General features: G+C 45.6%; 1 protein-coding gene and 1 long non-coding RNA gene across 7 annotated transcripts in view; one reads left to right on the top strand and one right to left on the bottom strand.

Moving 5' to 3' along the window:
• Nucleotides 1-21,738, top strand: part of NPHP4 (nephrocystin 4) — a 720,559-nt gene that overhangs the window by 479,081 nt on the left and 219,740 nt on the right. For all 5 annotated transcript variants that reach the window (XM_063943436.1, XM_063943435.1, XM_063943440.1 and 2 more), the window contains 2 exons: nt 16,700-16,755; nt 18,910-19,035. In XM_063943436.1, the coding sequence (XP_063799506.1) occupies nt 16,700-16,755; nt 18,910-19,035 (182 nt within the window). The remainder of the gene's footprint in view (nt 1-16,699; nt 16,756-18,909; nt 19,036-21,738) is intronic.
• Nucleotides 1-21,738, bottom strand: part of LOC134966581 (uncharacterized) — a 289,870-nt gene that overhangs the window by 32,298 nt on the left and 235,834 nt on the right. The window lies entirely within an intron of this gene.

A 21,738-nucleotide genomic window follows, 5' to 3' on the forward strand; every position in this document is an offset into this window, starting at 1 on the left:
TGACTCCCACCTGCTACCTGTCTTCACATACTTTGTGACTGGAAAGCATAAAAGCCGTTGATTTGCCTTGTTTTTTTCCTGCACATTTCTCACAGCCCTTTAAAAACTTTGGTCATAAAGTGCACCGATCTTCTACCTCCTATGGGAAGCCATTTTGTTGGCTAAGCCATCATTACAATACATCCTCTTAATACGCTACGAACCATCAAAGCTGTCCAACCACCGTTTTGGATTAGTGATGGCCCAGGTGCCTAGCGAATAAATCTGTTGCATTTGAATAATGACAGCAATCCTTACAAAATACTGTAGCTCAGTGATTTAACAGGTTTGTCATGAAATGGCTGCATTAGTGCTTAAGCTCACAAAATGTCTGCTTCTAGTTTGTGTAGATGAAAAGTGCAAAGTATAACAAGGACTCCGCCATCTTAACAATCATATGAAGTGCAATTATACTTCTGAATTGCACAGAGATGCCAGCCCTTTAATAGTATGCACTATGTTCACCAGAAAGATAAATGTCTTTTCAACCATCGCCAGAATCGTGATTCAAGGTTGCCGATGCCACCAAATGCTGGGTGAGGTATGGATATAATATCTGCTGCCTCTCCTGGCAATCTCAACCTTGCCGATATATATTCCTCTATTGCGCCTGAAAAGCCAAATGAAAGCAAAGTAGAAATGGCCATTTTGAGGAGTTCCAAGATTGGTCATAAAAATCAAATAAATGGAGTTTATGAGGCATGTAATATCTTAGATGCACATATTATGACTTTCTTTAAACTTAAGCCAACTTTTTGACACCATTTATATTTTTTTATTGCCAGATTTTCAGTGAATAGGCCTTGCCTATATAAACTAGTATTTTATTGCAATTTTTTTGTTAACAACCTTTTATGTTTTAATTACATGCAGAACTGGTTATATTAAATTGATAGTATTCCCAGGCTAATATATTATAAATAGAGCATTACTAAAAATAGTTGCAATTTATATACATTTTTATTTTTTTATTTTTGTCATTTTATTGTAATTTGTGTAAAGTCCCCTGAGCGACAGCGGGCGATGTTTGTTTATTCGGCATATTTCCCATGCCGTAAGAATAAAAAACATTTACGATAAAATTAAACTGAAATAATAAAAATAATTTAACGTGCAGAGAACAAAGACATGAGATCACATTTTATTAATTATACCAGAGGCGTTAGAATGGCGAGAATCATCTGCAATAGCTGCTAACCACTAACGGTGTCGTGGATCAATGCCATTTAAACCTGAAATGACCTTGAGACAAAATAATCAGGTCTTTTTTCATTGAGCATCAAAGAAAATGAAAAAGCTTGTAACATTGACCTATTCCTGACTGTAGAGAGAGGTCTATAAATTCCTTTTAAGTAAGTTTGCCTCTGACAAACTCCACAAAAAGAATGCATGATAAGTGCAGCCTGAGCCAACACATTTCAGATGCAATACGTTGGCTTGTTCCCTTTTTTTATTTTTATTTTTTAAATAAGCAGATAGTTCCTTGTATCTGGATTCCAGTGCCCTTTTCCATCGAAGCAAAGCATTAGGTTTGCTTCAGTAGCAGATTTGTTGTAAATGCAAAAAATAAAAAAGATAAAAAAAGATCAATTAAGTCATATCTGACAACATTCCCGACTGAAGATCGGGGAGAAAATAGTCCATAATTTCATATACCTTAACTACGCTTTGCTCTGCCTACACCTGACCATGGGGGTCATTCCGAGTTGATCGCTAGCTGCCGTTGTTCGCAGCGCAGCGATCAGGCAAAAAATCGGCACTTCTGCGCATGCGTATGGCGCGCAGTGCGCACGCGCGATGTACTTTCACAAAAGCCGATGCAGTTTCAGACAAGGTCTAGCGACGCTTTTCAGTCGCACTGCTGATCGGTGAGTGATTGACAGGAAGTGGGTGTTTCTGGGTGGTAACTGATCGTTTTCGGTGAGTGAGTGAAAAAACGCAGGCATGTCGGATAAAAACGCAGGCGTACCGGAGGTAACGGGGGAGTGGCTGGCCGAACGCAGGGCGTGTTTGTGACGTCAAAACAGGAACTAAGCAGACTGAAGGGATCGCTAGCTAGGAGTAAGTCTCGAGCTACTCTGAAGCTGCACAATCTTTTTTTGTAGCAATGCTGCGATTCTTTGTTTCGCACTTCTGCTAAGCTAAGATACACTCCCAGAGGGCGGCGGCTTAGCGTTTGCACTGCTGCTAAAAGCAGCTAGCGAGCGAACAACTCGGAATGAGGGCCCATATTGGATAAGACCACTCTGATTTTCCAATCCAACCAAATATCTAGACTGCTGTCACTTTTGACTGAATATTATATGAGGGGACTCCAGATTTATGGTGAGTTATTACGGAGTTCCAGGAGATTAGGTCACCTTCCTGGATAATGTACATTTCCCTTTTAAAGTGAGTGGGACCTTGGTGACTCTTGCCTATTGGATTTGCTCTCCAGGATCTCCCTTAGAGGAGGTTCAAAGAGTAGGCTGTGCTTTGGCCAAAGCATTTACGTTTTGCAAACCATTCACAGGTGTAGCAGTAAATAAAATCTACAGGGGGCACAGAAAGAGCAAGATGGCCACAGTCTGCTCTTTACCTGATGAACCCACGAATGTGTGAGGTTTTACCATAGACTTTTCAGTGCATTGCACACTACTGTTTTCTATTATCTCTAGTGCCCCTTCTAACCTCCCCCCACCGCTGCAGCCGGACTTAAGCCCCACCTCCCAATGATATCAGTCACCGATCAGCAGAAGGACAGAGAGCAAGTAGAAAAACCCCCGGCCAGATACGTAAGCTGTTGCTGCTTCTTCTAACTCTCGCCTTCCACCAGGTTCATGCAGTTTGCCACATATCCACTGTAGTTAACCACTCATCCATTTTCTTCTAGCACACGGCTTTCTTATACTGGGTACGCACTAGACGATATATCTGGCAACATATCGTGAGTGGGTCAGTGAGTGTATACTAATGATATATGTCTGTGAACGACATTGTTTACAGACATATCGTGTTGCCTCTGCTGCACAGCCGATGCCCAGTATATCTGCAGCTATATCGGCACATCTGGTGCAGGGACTGACGTCACAGCCAAGCGGGCAAATTCAAGTGCTCCCCCAGCTAGATGTCAGGATTGATCAGTAATTGTATATGCTTACCTGAATCGGCCGCCCTGTCAGCTCGACAGCAGGTCTGCCGCCAAGTTGGCGCAATTTGTACCACGCTTTACTTTTCTCCCCAGTGTTTCCTCTCTGGTGGGCTTGATGGTGTCATCAATGTTGTGCCCACCTTGCCTGGCTTCAGGGAGCTTGTTAGAGTCTCCAGGTAGTCATGGAGATCACCACTATTTTAAGGAGTCTCCGCAATGTTAATGGGAGGTTTGGCCAGCATGTACAGTATGACACTATTCAGTTCTGCCGCAGCTCTGTTGGAATATATAGTGTAATGGAACATATTCTCCCTACCAATCCGACGCATTAATAAATACACATCTAATGTATTGTCCTAATAGCTGAACCGTCCCTGATTTTTATACATGGGTGTCACACGAGACTCATTTCAGACTAGTCTTTCAATAAATATATTAAAAAAAACACTTTTTTAGGGGCACTTTTACTCTATAAAAAAGGCTTTGACTTATACACCAGCTCTGAGTGCAGCACTGATCTCATCCTATGCTTGTAATGAGACGCATGTCGTGCCCTCAGGTTGCACTTTGGCGAATAAGCTCATTGCAGTATGCAATAATTATTATTATCCCGCACTGTACATTGACGTTATCCTAATACAAACACGATTTAACATGTCAAGCAGCAGTCAGGAATTTGTCACTGGTAGGAGATCAGAACCACAGTAGATGTCAGACATACTCTTGCCAAGATTCATATTCCAAGAAGTCAGCAGCCAGCCAGGAGTCCCGGAACAGCTAGACTAGAGTGCAAGCACAATAATCAGGCACTGGTAATGAACTTTTCCCTGCTTGTATAGCCCCAGGTGGCAGGGCATTGGCTGTAGTTGGTGGAGAGCAGACACATCCTAGATGGTAAAATATTTCTCAATAGGAGCCTAAATAAACAGTAGCTTCTGTGATAGGATCACCGGTCCCCAATACACAAAGCCTGGGATATATTCCCATGGAGTGAACTCATATTTCTCTTATGACATTGTGAGATTACTCCCCAACTCATAAGCGGCTTCCGGACATTTCTTGGTTTATTGTAGTACAAAGAATGGAAGTAATTCAGAGTAGAATGATCAATGATGCAGATAGGTTTCCAGTTATCTTCTTCTAGGAAACCAGCTATTGCCAGGTATTGTGCATCTCCATCCTGAATACGAGAGTCCAGAATTGTCTGTAGTGAAGAATCATCATAAGAGTCTCCAAGAATCATAAGACAGGACCTGTTTCCTTTTGGAGGTAAATGGTTCTGACAGAAGTAGTTGGTGCTACGGATGTAGGATCATTGGTTGAGCCAGAGATTGCTTTAACCTTAGCAGACTGCTGAGCAGGAACATGAACATTCAAACCTAGACTCTGTATGTGGCTGCACAGGGGTACCTGGAAACATGGAGGATGACAGTATTCTATGACGCTGAACATCCTAAGAAAAAAACAGGGCAAATCAGGAAAGCACTGATAAGGGGTGTCTAAATCAATCGTGTTCTTAGGTATATTAGTGTTAAGCTTCCGAGCTGTGCACTGCTGGAAGAAATGATCTGGAGGAGCTCAGTAAAAGCAAAGACCTACTGTATTTCCCATTCCCAGTTATCCTCTGGCTTCGTCTGGTAATGTCATAGGGCTTGTATCTGAATAGGTTCCTCCTCTGATTGCTCACTTTGAACCACTTGTTCATATTTTCTGTACCAGCAGGCATATTTGGAAGTGGAAGGGATAGATAATCCCTCTTACCCTCTAGGCAATTCTCTGTCTGCTGTCAACATTTAAGCAAACCTACATAAATTATTAGGAAGGTCAGTAAGGGCCAGCTTCTCTTTACTCTTGTCTTGTAAATCTTAACAATACTGTTGAGGACTTACAGCCTCATTCCAGTCTGTCTCATCTATCCTGTTATGGAACTCTAAAGTATATTCCAAGACTGACCGCTCGCCTTGATTAGTTACATATGCTTCAGCTGTTGAACTGTACATGGATAACTATCAGAGGTGAAGACAGGCAGAAAATCAGAGATGGACAATTGTATTCAATCAGTGTTCTCCAAATAGGGTACAGCCCATGTGAGATACTCCATTGCCAGTAAGGACATGATCAAATCCACCATAAAGAATCTGTGTCATACTGTAAGTCTGGGGTTTTATCTGTACCACCAGATCAGAATGAGCCTGAATACCCTGAAAGCATGCACAATCTCCTGCAGATTTCTCTCAAAAAGCCACTGAAAGCTCCTCATTAGAGCTGGCCAAAGCGTTCGGCTGGTCTTGTACTGTATGTCTTGGGTCACTTCTCTTTGTACTTGCACTGGTCATACTAGCTGGCACAGTTTACGGATCGAGTGTCAGTAGATGTAGAATTGGCTCCAGCAGAAACCGTTTTGTAGACCTGATTATTCTGAAAACATGAATTACAGCTCAGAGGCTGCAGTGATGTCATTTCAGGGTTGCCTACCAGTTGCTGATTTCTGAGGGGTTAAAAGAAGCCAAATTTAGACACAAGCCAAAAGTTCGATGTCCAGGTAATCAGTTCACAAAACCTGGGATCAAGTCCAATAGAGTGCGTTAGGAATTTTTCTTGTGAGATTGTGACCCAAAATTCCATACATTGTCATGAAATGGAAGATACCCTGCCCAAATAATCTTTTACAGTAATCTCACAATCTGAGTGTTGTAGGGGAATACTTCACGCACAAGGCGACATCATAACAATTGTAATTAATTTTAGGGAAGTGCGAGTGGCTGTTGTAAGATAGCATTATTATCAACACCAATAAAATATGGAAAATAAAGCTACAACCTCTCAATAATAACTCAATAACTGATCAGGCGCTAACATAAACAGTAGAAGAAATAAAAAACTAAATTTCTCTAGCATCCATAAGGGATATTGGGTACAGATTAGTACGATGGGGTATAGACGGGTCCAAAGGAGCTAGTGCACTTTAAATTTCTTCAACTGGGTGTGCTGGTTCTTCCCCTCTATGCCTCCACCTACAGGTCAGTTTAGAAAAAAGTGCCCTCAGGAGAGGATGCACACTCTGCAAGCTCCAGAGTTTTTCTTCAATTTCTTTTAAAGTTTAAACATTTATTTTGGTATGCTGTTTGGCAACAGCATACCTGCACCATGGGAGTTAGGGGGGGACGGTCACCGGCCTCTTGAGGTGCAGAGCCGTCCTGAGGGGCTGTTTGTTCAGCGGGGCATGGCGCCTTGGCTGTCGCAGCCGCAGCATGCCGCACACCCCTAGCGCTGCCTGAAGGTGGTCATCGGTGATGAGTACTCGCCGAGGACCCCACCAGGGAGGTCCACCGGTTCACTGTGCGGCTGAAGCGTGGGTGATGCGTACGGGTCCCTCCTGGGAGGGACCCGCTGTAGCCCCTGCGTGAGGCTGGCTAAAATACATTGTACCAAACATTTATGTGAGGGTACAAACATAGGGAGACATGGCCATTATAAATATAAAACAGTAGCTCCGGCGCCATGGCGGGGGGCGGAGCTACATGAGAGCGGGCTCAGCTGCATTTTGGCGCCTTCCACTGCATAGTAGTAGCAGCCTCAACAGCTCCTCTTTAACAGTCTCTGGGTCACTGGTACAGGGTGTAGAGGGGGAGAGCCGCTATAGTGTTCACAAGTAACATCCCTCTGATGGATTTTTCATAATACAGTCTCACTGTTGTTTACATATATAAAACGCTGACAGCCTCACTGAAGCTGTGCAGCGCTGGTGTCCTCTCTCCTGTGTTTCCTCTCACATGCAATAGGACAGGCTTGTATTGTATTTCAGGCTGTGTTGTATGTGTGTTGTACCTGTTTTTCTTATTCAATATGGTAAAACAGAAGTTATGCAGTGTTTGTAATGCTAGATTCTCCGCTATTTTATCTGGCTCAATATCATGTGAGCAGTGTAGTCAGTCATCTCAGAATGCTGATAACAATGTGGGGGAGAGTCCAGAGCCCTCCTGGTTGGGGCTATCAAAACTATGATGTCTGATATGTCATCTCAGATCACTGCAAATGCAAATAAAACTCAGGAACTGTAACAAGCAGTGGCAAGTCTTACTGCTAAACATTCCCCCCTGTCTGCTACAGGTGCACAAAAACGTGCTCTACCTGCACTCCTATCTAGGGCCGGATTAAGCCCTCGGGGGGCCCAGGGCACCCAAGACAGCAGCCTCCCCTCTCCTCTCGGGCAGCACGGTCGGGGACTGAGTCAAGCAATCTCCAGCCTCTGTCGCCAGCAGCATCTCTCCTGGCAGCAGCGAAGGCTGGAGATTGCTTGACTTAGTCCCTGACCGTGCTGCCCGAGAGGAGGGGGGAGGAAGCCGCATGCACAGCGTGGATCCCTCCTGCCCCGGCAACCTGTAGAGCGGTGCAGAGCTTCAGCCGGGGGGCCCCTGAAGACAGGGGGGCCCGGGGTACTGACACCCTGGGCACCCCCCTTAATCCGACTCTGCTCCTATCAGATACTGATGATGATATACAGGATGATGGGGTTGATGTGGAACCCATAAATGGGGATTCCACACCTATCCAGGGTATTGAACCCCTCATATTGGCTATTCGGGATGTGTAAAAGCTCCCCCTGGAGGATGCTAATACTCAGCAGTCATTCTTCCTCCCACAAGACAAACTGACAGTCACATTTCCGGATTCCAAGGAATTGGATGACTTATTTAAAATAGCCTGGAAAAATCCACATAAAAAATATCAGACATTTTTCTTTGGAGGTGAATTGGATGCATTGATCTCCAAAGCTACTGCTTGGTAATCCACGTTTCTCCCTTCAGGAGCTCCACCTGCTAGATGTACCTACCCGGGACCGTCTACTCAGTCCTTTCGGTCCTCTCGATTTCGATCTAGTGCCAGGGGGGCCTCCAACGCAGCTTGAGGCACCAGAGGTAAGCCTAAGAAACCAGCCGTTGCCGGATCTTAGGATCAGCGCACCAATTCTGCTTCCCAAAGACTTCAGCATGACGGTGCCTACCCACCCCGAGGGGATCTCGTTGTGGGAGCTCAGTTACGTCACTACAGCCACATCTGGGATGGTTCCTGCCAAGATGCTTGGGTAGGGGACCTTATCTCTCAGGGTTACAAGTGGGAGTTCAACGGTGCTCCTCCCCAACGATTTTTCAAATCAAGCTTACCAGCTTTGGAAAATGTGCAAGGTACGCTGCTACTGGCCATCAACAAGTTGGTCCAGTCCCACGTCATTGTTCCAGTACCCCTACAACAATGAGGACAAGGTTACTATTCCAGTCTGTTCGTAGTACCAAAACCAGACGGTTCTGTGAGACCCATTCTGAATCTGAAGTCCTTGAATCCTTACCTGAAGGTTTTCAAATTCAAGATGAAATCTTTGAGAATGGTGATCGCAGGCCTGGAACAACAGGAATTCCTAGTGTCCCTGGATATCAAGGACTCTTACCCGTATCCCAATTTGGCCTCCTCATCAGGCCTATCTGCGGTTTGCCCTACTGAACGATCACTACTAGTTTCAGGTGTTACAGCTCCAAAGGTGTTCACGAAGGTGATGGCGGAAATGATGTTTCAGCTCAGGGTCCAGGGGGTCAACATAATTCCATACCTGGACGATCTCCTGATAAAAGCGAGTGCCAGGGAGCTTCTATTGCTCCATATAGATCACACTATCCAACTACTGTCTCACCACGGGTAGATCCTCAACCTGCAGAAGTCCCATCTGGAACCGTCTCAGCAGCTCCTGTTTCTGGGGATGCTACTGGATGCTATATCACAGAAAGTGATCCTCCCAGAGGAAAATGTGAGAACTCTTCAAGAAATGGTTCGCATGGTCATCCGACCTGCTCAAGTCTCCATTCATCTTTGCATAAAATTGTCGGGAAAGATGGTGGCCTCGTACGAGGTGATTCAGTTTGGAAGGTTTCATGCCAGACCGTTCCAATTGGACATCCTGAACAAGTGGTCCGGTTCCCATCTTCAGATGCACCGGATGATTCGGCTGTCACCCCAGGCCAGGTTTTCCCTCCTGTGGTGGCTACAGTCTTCCAACCTGCTGGAAGGTCGACGCTTTGCGATCCAGGATTGGATCCAGGATTGGATCCTTCTCACGACAGATGCGAGTCTGAGAGGATGGGGAGCTGTCACCCAGGGGGCGCAGTTCCAGGGCAGTTGGTCTGCCCAAGAGGACCTCCTTCCGATCAACATCCTGGAATTTCAGGCCATTAACAATGCTCTGATTCAGGCCTCCCCTCTACTCCGGGATCGGGCGATCCAGGTTCAGTCGGACAACGCCACGGCCGTGGCGTACATCAATCGATAAGGAGGGACAAAAAGCAGGGCCTGCATGCGAGAAGTGTTAAGAGTACTCTTCATTCCAGGAGTGGACAACTGGGAAGCGGACTTCCTGAGTTGCCACCACCTCCACCCGGGGGAGTGGGGACTACACCCTCAGGTGTTTCAACAGATCATCGCCAGGTGGGGATGCCCACAGATCGACTTGATGGCCTCGCGCCTCAACAAGAAGCTTCGCTGCTATTGCTCACGAACCAGGGACCCTCAGGCGAGCGCAGTGGATGCGCTGACATTGCCTTGGCCTTAACTAGCTGGTCTACCTGTTTCCTCCGATTCTGTTGATCCCAAGAGTGCTCAAGCGGATCAGGCATCAAAGAGTCGGAGCAATCTTGATTGCCCCGGATTGGCCCCGAAGAGCGTGGTACGCGGCTCTTCTGGACATGTCCGTAGAGGACCCTTGGCCTCTACCTCTAAGAAAGGTCTGTTCGTCTACCCGGACTTACGGTGGCTTCGTTTGATGGCATGGAAGTTGAGCGGAACATCCAAGCTCACAAAGGGCTTTCAAAGAAGGTCATTGCCACTATGGTGCAAGCCAAAAAACCTGTGACATCAAAACACGATCATCTGGCGTAGATATGTCTCCGGGTGCGAGGAATGCACATATCACTCTGTGGAATGTCCTGCAGTCTGGAGTGGATAAAGGCTTACACATGATCTATTAAGGTCCAGATTTCAGCTCTTTCTATCTTCTTCCAGAAGAAGTTGACTCTCTTGCCAGAAGTTCAGACCTTCTTGCAAGGGGTACTACACATACAACCTCCATTCGTGGCACCTACGGCACCTTGGGATCTGGATGTAGTGTTACGCTTTCTACAGTCCTCCTGGTTTGAACCTCTGACGACGGTAGAAGATAATTACCTCACGTGGAAAACGGTGATGTTACTGGCCCTGACTTCTTCTAGGCGTGTCTCAGAATTGGGGGCCTTGTCGTGCAAAGTCCGTACTTGGTCTTTCACAAGAACAGAGCGCAGCTCAGGACTAGTCAGCAGTTCCTTCTGAAGGTGGTCTCCGCGTTTCACTTGAATCAACCAATTGTGATTCCGTCCAGTTCTGACACTTCTGCTCCTCCGGAGGCATTGGATGCAGTGCGAGTCTTGAAAGTCTATGTCAAGAAGATGGCTCGGATCAGAAAGACGGAATCCTTGTTCGTGCTCTATGATGCACAGAAAAAGGGTTGCCCTGCTTCAAAGTAGTCCATTGCTTGTTGGATTAGGCTTACTATCCAACAGGCCTATGCGTCGGCAGCCTTACCTGTTCCACAGTCTCTGAAGGCCCACTCTACCAGGTCGGTGATCTCTGCCTGGGCGGCTGCCCGAGGAGTCTCGGCCCTACAACTATGCCAAGCTGCTACCTGGTTGGGGAAGAACACCTTTGTGAAGTTCTACAAGTTTGATACCCTGGCCAAAGAGGATACCCAGTTTGGGCAGGCGGTGCTGCAGATGTCTCTGCACGTTCCCGCATGTTCTGGAAGCTTTGGGACATCCCCATCGTACTAATCTGTCCCCAATATCCCTTATGGATGCTAGAGAAAATAGGATTTTAAATACCTACCGGTAAATCCTTTTCTCGTAGTCCATAAGGGATATTGGGCGCCCGCCCCTGTGCGGTGACTTTCTGCAGGTTCTCTGTTCTGTGTTACCTGTTCAGGTGTTGCTGTTAATGTTGCCAGCTGTTGCTGGCTAAGTTATTTGTTGGTGTGCTGGTGTGTAAATCTCACCACACCTTTTGTTGTTATGTTCCTTCTCTCAAGTATGTCATTCTCCTTCGGGCACTGTTTTACCTATAACTGATCTGTAGGAGGAGACATAGAGGGGAGGAGCCAGCACACCCAGTTGAATAAATTTAAAGTGCACTGGCTCCTTTGGACCTGTCTTTACCCCATCGTACTAATCTGTCCCCAATATTCTTTATGGACTACGAGGTATTTAAAAATTTAAAATCCTATTATCACAAAAGTGGTAAGCCTAGGATACTGAAATGACTAGCTGCAGAACCCACATGTGTGTGTACTCACAACACAATGGGGGTAATTCCGAGTTGATCACACGCTACAACATTTTGCAGCCCGTGCGATCAGATAGTCGCCGCCTATGGGCGTGCAAGTGTGCAAACGCTTGTGCAGGGGAGCTGTACAAAAACATTTTGTGCAGTTTCTGAGTAGCTCTGAATTTACTCAGCCACTGCGATCACTTCAGCCTGTCAGGTCCCGGAATTGACGTCAGATACCTGCCCTGCAAACGCCTGGACACGCCTGCGTTTTCCTCTCCACTCACAGAAAACGGTCAGTTGCCACCCCGGAACACCTTACTGCTGTCAGTCACCATGCGATCGTCGCTGAGATCTAAATCTTCATTAGAACATTCGCTGCCTGGCGTTCTCCGTTACCGGACCCGATCGCACGGCTGCGAAAAACTGCAGCGTGCGATCGGGACGGAATGACCCCCAATATTCAAAAAGTTTACCAATTGCGTTAGTGAAATGAAAAATATTGATTTGGCAGAACAAATTCAAGACTCGTCAAAATGATTTAGATGTAAATAAAATCTTTATGAAAAAAAAACACATTCAAAATTATACACAATAATTGGGCACATATAAATTAACAAATAATTGGTTATTAATTTAATGAAAGTGGGGCATACATAGGAGTATGAGGTTGGACTGTCGTGATTTTTTTTTTTACAGAAACATTTTTGTTGAAAAATGTAAACCTATGAGAAACCCACAGTAAAAAGTAAACCAAGTCCAATAGGGAATGGAGGTGAGACAGACAGGGAAGGAAGAGAGACAATATTTGGCTATTGCAGCTGTGGAAGCTATGAGGATGTCACCATTAAGTTATCTGCAGGTCACTATGGTTACCAATCCATTGCAGATCGCTAAAGCTGGGTGCACATTAAACGATGTGTACCCAGCGCGATAGTGCATACACACTTGCTGATACCGGCAGCGATGGGGGGGAGGGGGGGATGCCGCATTTGGGGATGCATTCGATATCCCGGCTGTCGAGATCCTGGCGCTCAGCATACCGGCACTGGGATCCCAACTGCCGGGATACCGAAAACTATTCTCCCCCTTGAGTAAATAGCGTGGTAGTGTGCTACCATGCCCGCAACGTGGCGAGCACATCGAGCCTGCAAGGGGCTCTATTGCACTCGCTCCGCTGCCGGCATTCCGGCGGTCGGGATCCTTGCTCCGGCATGCTGGGTGCCAGGATCCCAACAGCTGGAATATCTATACCGTCCCCTGCATTCGGCAGTATGGCCCTCGCTGGCGATGTTGCCCGTCGGACTTCCATGATATCGTCTAGTGCATAGCATACCCAGCTTTAGGAAAAAGGTATCCGAGAGGGACTTCTCAATAGGCACAAATGGTTTAGGGGGATCAGGAGTGAGACCATCTCTAAAGGGTCTAACCAACATGCCTGTTGCTAAACCTCAAGTTTGGGCAGTGCCAAGACCCCATACCTATTTATACGGACAAATTTTTGTTTTTTTGCGTGGGGCATTTACCTTTAGTTGAAAGCAAATGCCTTAACGGAAAAATGTAGATAATTGATTGAGGGACTAAACGAGGAATAGATCCAAAGAGGTATAATACCATTTACACTACTGCCGCAATATTTCATAGCTAGAGCACTCCTCATTACTGGCAGTCATGTCAGGGGGGTATAGCAACACGAATAACCAGGTATTTCAAGGAGGGATATTGCCAGTTATATTTGTATTGCGCTTTTGAGCCTGCAAAGTACAGCTAGGGGAATATGTATAGCTAATACCACGGATTTAGAGAAGATGAATTTGTAAAGGAGGCTGCGGAATTCTTATGTAAAATGTGGTGTAGTGCGGAACAACTTGAGTCTGGCACAAATAATAATATATCATCCCCCAATAATACAGAGTTTATGCTGGGTGCTGCCAATCACTGAACCTTTAATCAAGTCACATACTGTAGTATTATTTTCTCTGTGACAAATACATGGGGAAAGTGGGCACCCTTGCCTAGTTCCTGATATTTTGGCTTTTGCATAGTGCACTTGCACCAGACCCACGCTAGATGCAGGAGATCCATCAGAAATAGAAACAGGCTTCCCTTGCCTGTATGCATGACTCTGAATCACACAATAGCTTTAGATTCACACCAATGGCTCTCAAACAAGTCAGGGCAATTCCAAAGGATCACATTGCCACCGCCCACTTCCCACCTCAAAATGCCCTATGTTATGGCCAAGTTGTGTCTGACTCAGATCAGACCAGGACGGGCATACCAAATTATAAATAAAGCCGCTACTGCGCATGTGCTATATGATAAAATTGGGATGCGGTTACGTTGCCGGTCAGCATACCGACGCCAGGATCCCGAACACTCACAATGCCGCCAGACGGAATCCCAGCTAACGGGCTATTCCCACTTGTGGGTGTTCATGATACCCATAGAGTGGGAAATAAACCTGTGGCAAGCCAACGAGGCCGCAGTGTGGCGAGCACAGCGAGCATGTATGGGTCTTCGTTGCACTCGCCCCCCATGCTGGCTTTCTGGCTGCCGGGATCCCACCGTCGGTATTCTGAATGCCGGGATCTCGGCTGCCGGCAATGTTTTCCCAACGCGATAAAATTCACCTTTTGCATCCATAAATAGAGATCCGTGTGACTTAGAATCAGCCCCTGTATGTTTATATACAATTTCTTTATATGTAGATATATTTTTGTAGACTTTGTGAAATCTTGAAAAGGGATGTGGTCAGGATCTCGACAGTCCGGATACCGACAGTGGGATCCTGCTGGTAAGAATCTTGTCGGATCTCACTATTAAGTATGGGGGGGTTAGGGTGAGGCACTAGGGGGAGCATTAGGGTTAGGCTGCATGGAGGAGTAGACAGGGTTAGGATGCAGGCGGGGTGGATTAGTGGTAGGGTTTAAATCATACTTGCCTACTCCCCCGAAATTTCTGGGAGACTCCTGAAAATTATGTGGCACTCCTGGCCACCCAGAAAAGTAGACAAGTCTCCTAGAGCTGGGCTACAGTTGCCTACACCCCCCCAGTAGCCCCCCGCATCCATCCACTTGCTGAGTAAAAGTGGGCAAGGCCTCCGCTTTACAGGGCCGCTACTTGTATTGTGGGGGCAGGGCCTTGGTAATGCGACCACGCCTCCATGCCCACACACCGCCCTCCTATGCCGATGCAGTAAGTATTCACAGCGCTTCACTTTTTCCACATTTTGTTATGTTACAACCTTATTCCAAAATGGACTAAATTAATTTTTCTCCTCAAAATTTTACACACAATACCCCATAATGACAATGTGAAAAAAAGTTTTTGGTTTTTTTTTGCAAATTTATTCAAAAATAAAAATACTAAGAAATCACATGTACATAAGTATTCACAGCCTTTGCTCATTACTTTGTTGATGCACCTTTGGCAGCAATTACAGCCTCAAGTCTTTTTGAATATGATACCACAAGCTTGGCACACCTATCTTTGGGCAGTTTCGCCCATTCCTCTTTGCAGCACCTCTCAAGCTCCATCAGGTAGGATGGGAAGCGTCGGTGCACAGCCATTTTCAGATCTCTCTAGTTCAATCGTATTCAAGTCTGGGCTCTGACTGAGCCACTCAAGGACATTCACAGAGTTGTCCTGAAGCCACTCTGTGTGCTTAGGGTCGTTGTCCTGCTGAAAGATGAACCGTCGCCCCAGTCTGAGGTCAAAAGCGCTCAGGAGCAGGTTTTCATCCAGGATGTCTCTGCACATTGCTGCATTCATCTTTCCCTCTATCCTGACTAGTCTCCCAGTTCCTGCCGCTGAAAAAGATCCCCACAGCATGATACTGCCACCACCATGCTTCACTGTAGGGATGGTATTGACCTGTTGATGAGCGGTGCCAGGTTTCCTCCAAACATGATGTCTGGCATTCACGACAAAGAGTTCAAGCTTTGTCTCATCAGACCAGAGAATTATTTTTTTCATGATCTGAGAGTCCGTCAAGTGCACTTCAGGTGGGCTGCTATGTACTTTTTACTAAGGGTGGCTTCCGTCTGGCCACTGTACCATTCAGGCCTGATTGGTGGATTGCTGCAGAGATGGTTGTCCTTCTGGAAGGTTCTCCTCTCTCCACAGAGGAATGCTGTAGCTCTGACAGAGTGACCATCGGGTTCTTGGTCACCTCCCTGATTTCTTCCCTGATTGCTCAGTTTAGACGGCTGGCCAGCTCTAGGAAAAGTCCTGATGGGTCCGAACTTCTTCCATTTACGGATGATGGAGGCCACTGTGCTCATTGGGACCTTCAAAGCGGCAGATATTTTCTGTATCCTTCCCCAGATTTGTGCCTTGAGACAATCCTGTCTCAGAGGTCTACAGACAATTCCTTTGACTTCATGCTTGGTTTGTGCTCAGACGAGGGACCTTATATGGACAGGTGTGTGCCTTTCCAAATCATGTCCAATCAACTAAATATACCACAGACGGACTACAGTTAAGCTGTAGGAACATCTCAAGGATGATCAGTGGAAACAGGATGCATCTGAGCTCAATTTTAAGCTTCATGGCGCAGGCTGTGAATACTTATGTTAATATGATATCTTAGTTTTTTTATTTTTAATAAATTTGCAAAAATCTCAAAAAAAACTTTTTCACGTTGTCATTATGGGGTATTGTGTGTAGAATTTTGAGGGAAAATAAGAATTTATTCCATATTGGAATAAGGCTGTAACATAACAAAATGTGGAAAAAGGGAAGTGCTGTGAATACTTTCCAGATGCACTGTAGCTGCCTCCTCCCAGGGTGGGCAGCCAGAAAGCATGGTTTAAATATTTACTGGGATCCATCGGAATTTTGATTGTTGGCATCCTCACCGTCGGGATACTGACTACTGGGATTTCGTACCCAACCCCATAGAAGAGTTTGCATTAAACAATTTTGTTTCTCTCGCAGAACTTCTGCATATTGAGGGGAGGTCATGTTTTGCACTCGTGTAAACCTAGTTACTCTCTAGTCTCTATATACGTGTAGACAGATTAGTCAAGCACAATTGTTAATTGCCTGTAGAAAAAAAAAGACAATATTTTGATATTTTGACAAAATCGCACATGATAAAAGTGAATTTGCCTGCAAGCTTATCACAACATTGTTTTATTAACATTGTTTGTTTACTAACATTAAACATATTTCTCTATTATGTTTTAGCAAAGACGCTGGTTACAAATCCTATTTCCCTTCAAGAAACTCAAATGGGACCTGCAGTAAGTGATTTCCTGTAATAGGTTTTAAATACTGTTTAACCGATGCTGTGGGACTGTGTCGCTTATAGGCAGTGACCCCATTAGAGGGCGCTATTGCACAACAGCTTCTGATAATCAGTAGTGCTTGCTTGTTAAATGATGGCGCAATTGCGTTAGAGCGGCCTGCCCCCACTCTGCAATGTAGACATCAGCTGAGGGCGGAAAATGTATTCTGCCCTTACAGGGCGTTTATGTTTTCTCCAATCTCTGTGCGTTGCAGGGTATTTTGCTTTATTAATGCTGCATTGTACCCTCGCGGGATCGCTTCATTCGTCACATTTCTGGCCCGGTAGCTCGCTTCGCTCACCACAGGTTACTATTCCAAATAGTTGGTGATGTTGATCCAGTGCATTATTGGAAAAGTCCTCTCCACAAAGGGAATCTAGATGCTACCATAACAGCACCCCTGCAGACATCTGGCAAGCACAGTTTGGGGTGGCTGCGGTGAGCAGATCGGGTTCTACCTCAGGGCATCCCACTCTGTGCGACCACACTAGCTGCACGGCTCTGCGTGGTCATTCCGAGTTGTTCGCTCGCTAGCTGCTTTTAGCAGCATTGCAAACGCTAGGCCGCCGCCCTCTGGGAGTGTATCTTAGCTTAGCAGAATAGCGAACGAAAGGTTAGCAGAACTGCTACTAAATAATTCCTTGCAGTTTCTGAGTAGCTCCAGACCTACTCCTAGATTGCGATCACCTCGGTCCGTTTAGTTCCTGGTTTGATGTCACAAACACGCCCTGCGTTCGGCCAGCCACTCCCCCATTTCTCCAGACACTCCTGTGTTTTTGCCTGACACACCTGTGTTTTTTAGCACACTCCCGGAAAACGCTCAGTTACCACCCAGAAACACCCCTTTCCTGTCAATCACTCACCGATCAGCAGTGCGACTGAAAAGCGCCGCACGAACAACAGCAAAACTGCTAAGTTTTTAGTTAAATAACTAAGCGCATGCGCACTGCGTACCATGCACATGCGCACTTAGCAGCAAATCGCAGCATAGCGAAAATCGGCAACGAGCGAGCAACTTGGAATGACCACCTTGGTTAATACAACATCCGGTTAGATTTTCATGGCATCCTTCCAATCAGACACTTTATTTTCTCTCATTTTCGTGGCCATAGATTTTGCATCTTCTAAATATTATAAAGTTGTTTGTTTTGGGGGGTTTTAACAGTGTTTATATATGTAACTTGTTTTCCAATGCACAGTAGTCATCTGATGGACTTTGCGTTGGAGAGTTTGTGCACTAATGTATGTATATAACCAGTACATGAGTATTTTGTACCTAGAAAACCTAAATTACCAACATGAAACAAGTTACCCGAATGTGCTATAATCGGGTTCAGTATGATTTACCGCCGGCCGTCAATATACCGATAGCGGCATCCCGGCCACCAATATGCGCTCGTCACAGGTTCTGTTCCCACTCTGTGGGTGTCGTGGACACCCACAAGTAGGAATAGTCCTGTTGCACTGGTATTCCGGCTGCTGGCATTGCCGGCTGTTGGGATTCCAGCGTCGGTATCCTGACCGCCGGGATCCCGACACCCATCAAATTAAACGTATCCACCCACTAGCACATTAGTATTACTCAGTCTACTAGAATTACATTAATAGAAGGGGTTGTGGTCAACATGTAGACAATAAAAATGCAGATATTCACAATGTCGTGATGGCATCGGCAAGTGCACACACACTTACCTATGTCGGCAGTGATGGAGTCGGGGAGCAGGGGCCACGCTGCGCCCTCGCCGGGGAGGTCCGACGGAGGATGTCGCTGACGACGCACGGGTGCGATCATCATCGGCCACATAGTACGTACACACTGGACGGTTTTAATGATGTGTCGTTCCGATCTGTCGGAATCGGCCACATCGTTAATAAAATCGTCTAGTGTGTCCCCAGCAGTAGACCAATCACAGTGACCTTCAGAGTTTGTTAAACATTTTGTACAGTAGCTTTTAAGATCTGTACTTTCTCTAACATACTTTCAAGCTTGTTTATGCCATATTTACAGCATCCGAGTATCCTAGCTGTGTAGGACTAAAGTAGGTTTACATGTTTATTTTGATGTTTTATTAAACCCTTTGAGAAATGGTTGTTTTGTTTTTACTGCAGTTGTCAATATCCCAGCTGACTGCATCTTCTCGTTATCCAACCATAAGTCACTCATCTAAAGTGTCTCTGCAGCAAGTCCCCAGGCAGCTCCTGCCTTCACCGATGGCCTATCAGCTATCTCATGCAGTAAGTATTCTTATTTATCATGCCAGCAGTAATCACTTCCCTTGCAGCTTATTCAGAACTGTTCCTTTTACAGTCATGCAAAGTGATGTATTGGTGTTTATTTACGTATTGCTGCTCTTGTATTTAAATTACGTGTGTTCTGCACTGCTAGGTGTTGGACTATATGTCTTAATTTCTATTTTGCTTATTTAAACATAGAATTATGAATATTATATTGAATGCAGCAGTATAATATTTGGTCACTGAAAGCAAATACTATGGTATTTTGCAACGTAAACTTCTTATTAATCAAGTAGAAATGGGCGATTTGTGGAATATAAGTGGTGCGCTGAATGCTAGCAGATTCTTATCATTCAATCAGAACTTTCTAAGGTTATTGAAAACCTCCATGTAGAAATGTGAGCTTGCAGTCTGGAAAAGTAAAAATATATGTAAATAGCTTTGTTCAGGGCTGTTTGTATTGGCAGAATTACTTTGGGCGATGGGGTCTGGGGCAATTTAGCATAGTCCCGCCCCTCTTGGACTTTTTTCTGATTGATTTGCCCCATCCACCAATCAATGCCAGTCTTTAAAACACACTGATGGTGTCCGGTGGAATCATCTGTCTGCCCCTACTGGCAGTCACTACTTTATATTGGGTGGTGGCTGCCCTTGCTGGGAGGTCTTTGAAAACAATGGCTACAACACAAAATGCATAGCAGTTGGACCAAGGCGTATTTTGGTGTTGTGTTGTGGACATTATTTAGTAAAATGTGGGCAGTGTATGTCACATTCTCTTTGGTCACGATCGCCTGTCATTTACAGAAGATATTGCTTTGGAGACTGATGTTTCTGTCCCCTTTAACTATTATGCATATCTGTGAATACTGTACAAACAAAAGTTCTCCATATTTATGTACAGGGATATAATATGGTAATACACTCTTTTCAATATGAGTTAATCTATTACGACACTGAAGAAATCAAAGGTAGCAGGTGTATTTATTTAAAGTGCAACTAAAACCTAAAACATTTAAGTGTGCCTTCTTCTCTGGAGCCCGAGGGGTTAAATATTTGACCTAAAGCTGCAGCATTGTTTCAGCAAAGTAAAATAAGCCTATCCAAATCTGGTTACACGGATCGGCCGCCGACCTATCTGACGATTGGTAATTGCATACACAGTTACCAATTGTCGGCCTGTTGTGCCCGCCCAGTTGAGATTTCAGTCACCGGCGGCCTCTGCAGCAAGTGTACACTCGCCCATACACACAGCACGATGTGCCAATATATCTGTACAGCCGACGCGATATGTCTGTGAACATTATCATTCACAGACATCACTGGAACACACCCGCCGAGGTGCCCACGATATATCAGCCCGTCATTTGAACATCCAATATATCGGCCAGTGTGTACCCAGCTTTTTGCTGGGAAGACACTATGCAATGTATTGTTCATACAGTCGAGGAACGATTTATCATCAAGGGCGTTGGCTCGTGTGTACAGATGATATGTCTGTGAGCAGCGTCGTTCACAGACACATTGCGTCGGCCCTGCAACATCAATATATCTTGCACATGTATCGCAACATCTGCCTGTGTGTATGGTCTATGGACTGACTGACCCATATGCCGGCCGCAGAAACCCTGAACAACGATGTCACTACTGGTGGCCAGGCATGCTGGCATATTGTGTGTACAGAAGACTTACCACATCATTGGATTGGTCGGCCCATCGTGCAATCCATCGTTCAGGTGTGTACCAGGCATTTCTACCAGGTTCTGTCTTGGGGGGGGTAATTCAGACATGATTGCTTGCTAGCATTTTTTGGAGCGCTGCGATCAGGTCAGAACTGCGCATGCGTATGCACCGCAATGCGCACGCATGTCGCATGGGTACAATGCTGGTCGTTGCTGTGCGATGGGTTTTACGAAGAATCCATTCGCACAGCGGATTACAAGGAGATTGACAGAATGAGGGCGTTTGTGGGTGTCAACTGTCCGTTTTCTGGGAGTGGTTGGAAAAACGCATGCGTGTCCATGCGTTTGCAGGGAGGGTTCCTGGCGTCAATTCCGGTCCCGGACAGGCTGAAGTGATCGCAGCGGCTGAGTAAGTGCTGGGTAGCTCAGAAACTGCACAAAGTTTTTTTTGTACCACTCAGCTGCACATGCGTTTGCACACTTGCAATGCAAAAATACACTCCCCTATGGGCGGCGACTATCTCATTGCAGCAGTGCAAAAAAAACCTAGCGAGCAATCAGGTCTGAAATAGGCCCTTAGTGCAAGGGGGCAGAAAGCAATATACAGTATAATAGTCTGCTACAATGTGCTGAAATCTCCAGCACTTAAGTAGATGGGTTAGAAACACTTTAATATATGTCTCTCAAGAAAGCACCAATAAAGGTAAAATCCATGGATATCCCCTTTACCACTTTGTCTGTTTGCCCCCAACTGTAAAGCACTACACAGTATGATGGCGCTATATACATAAATGTACCATTTTGCTTATCACCTGGGGAAGGTAATGAAAAGCAATGCGTGGGCCCTTTGTAAGGCAGCGCACGCAATGTACCTGACCGACACTCTTCTGTCTCCTGACCTGGGGCTGAGCGGACTACACAGCAGAGGATTAGCATTAAGCAGTATGAGAGGTTTATCTGGGAGACATTACACCATTCCTTGGCTGCTGAATTATTTATTTACACACCGTAATAACTAATGGTA

This window comes from Pseudophryne corroboree, chromosome 10 (genome assembly GCF_028390025.1).
Source record: "Pseudophryne corroboree isolate aPseCor3 chromosome 10, aPseCor3.hap2, whole genome shotgun sequence".
NCBI lineage: Eukaryota > Metazoa > Chordata > Amphibia > Anura > Myobatrachidae > Pseudophryne > Pseudophryne corroboree.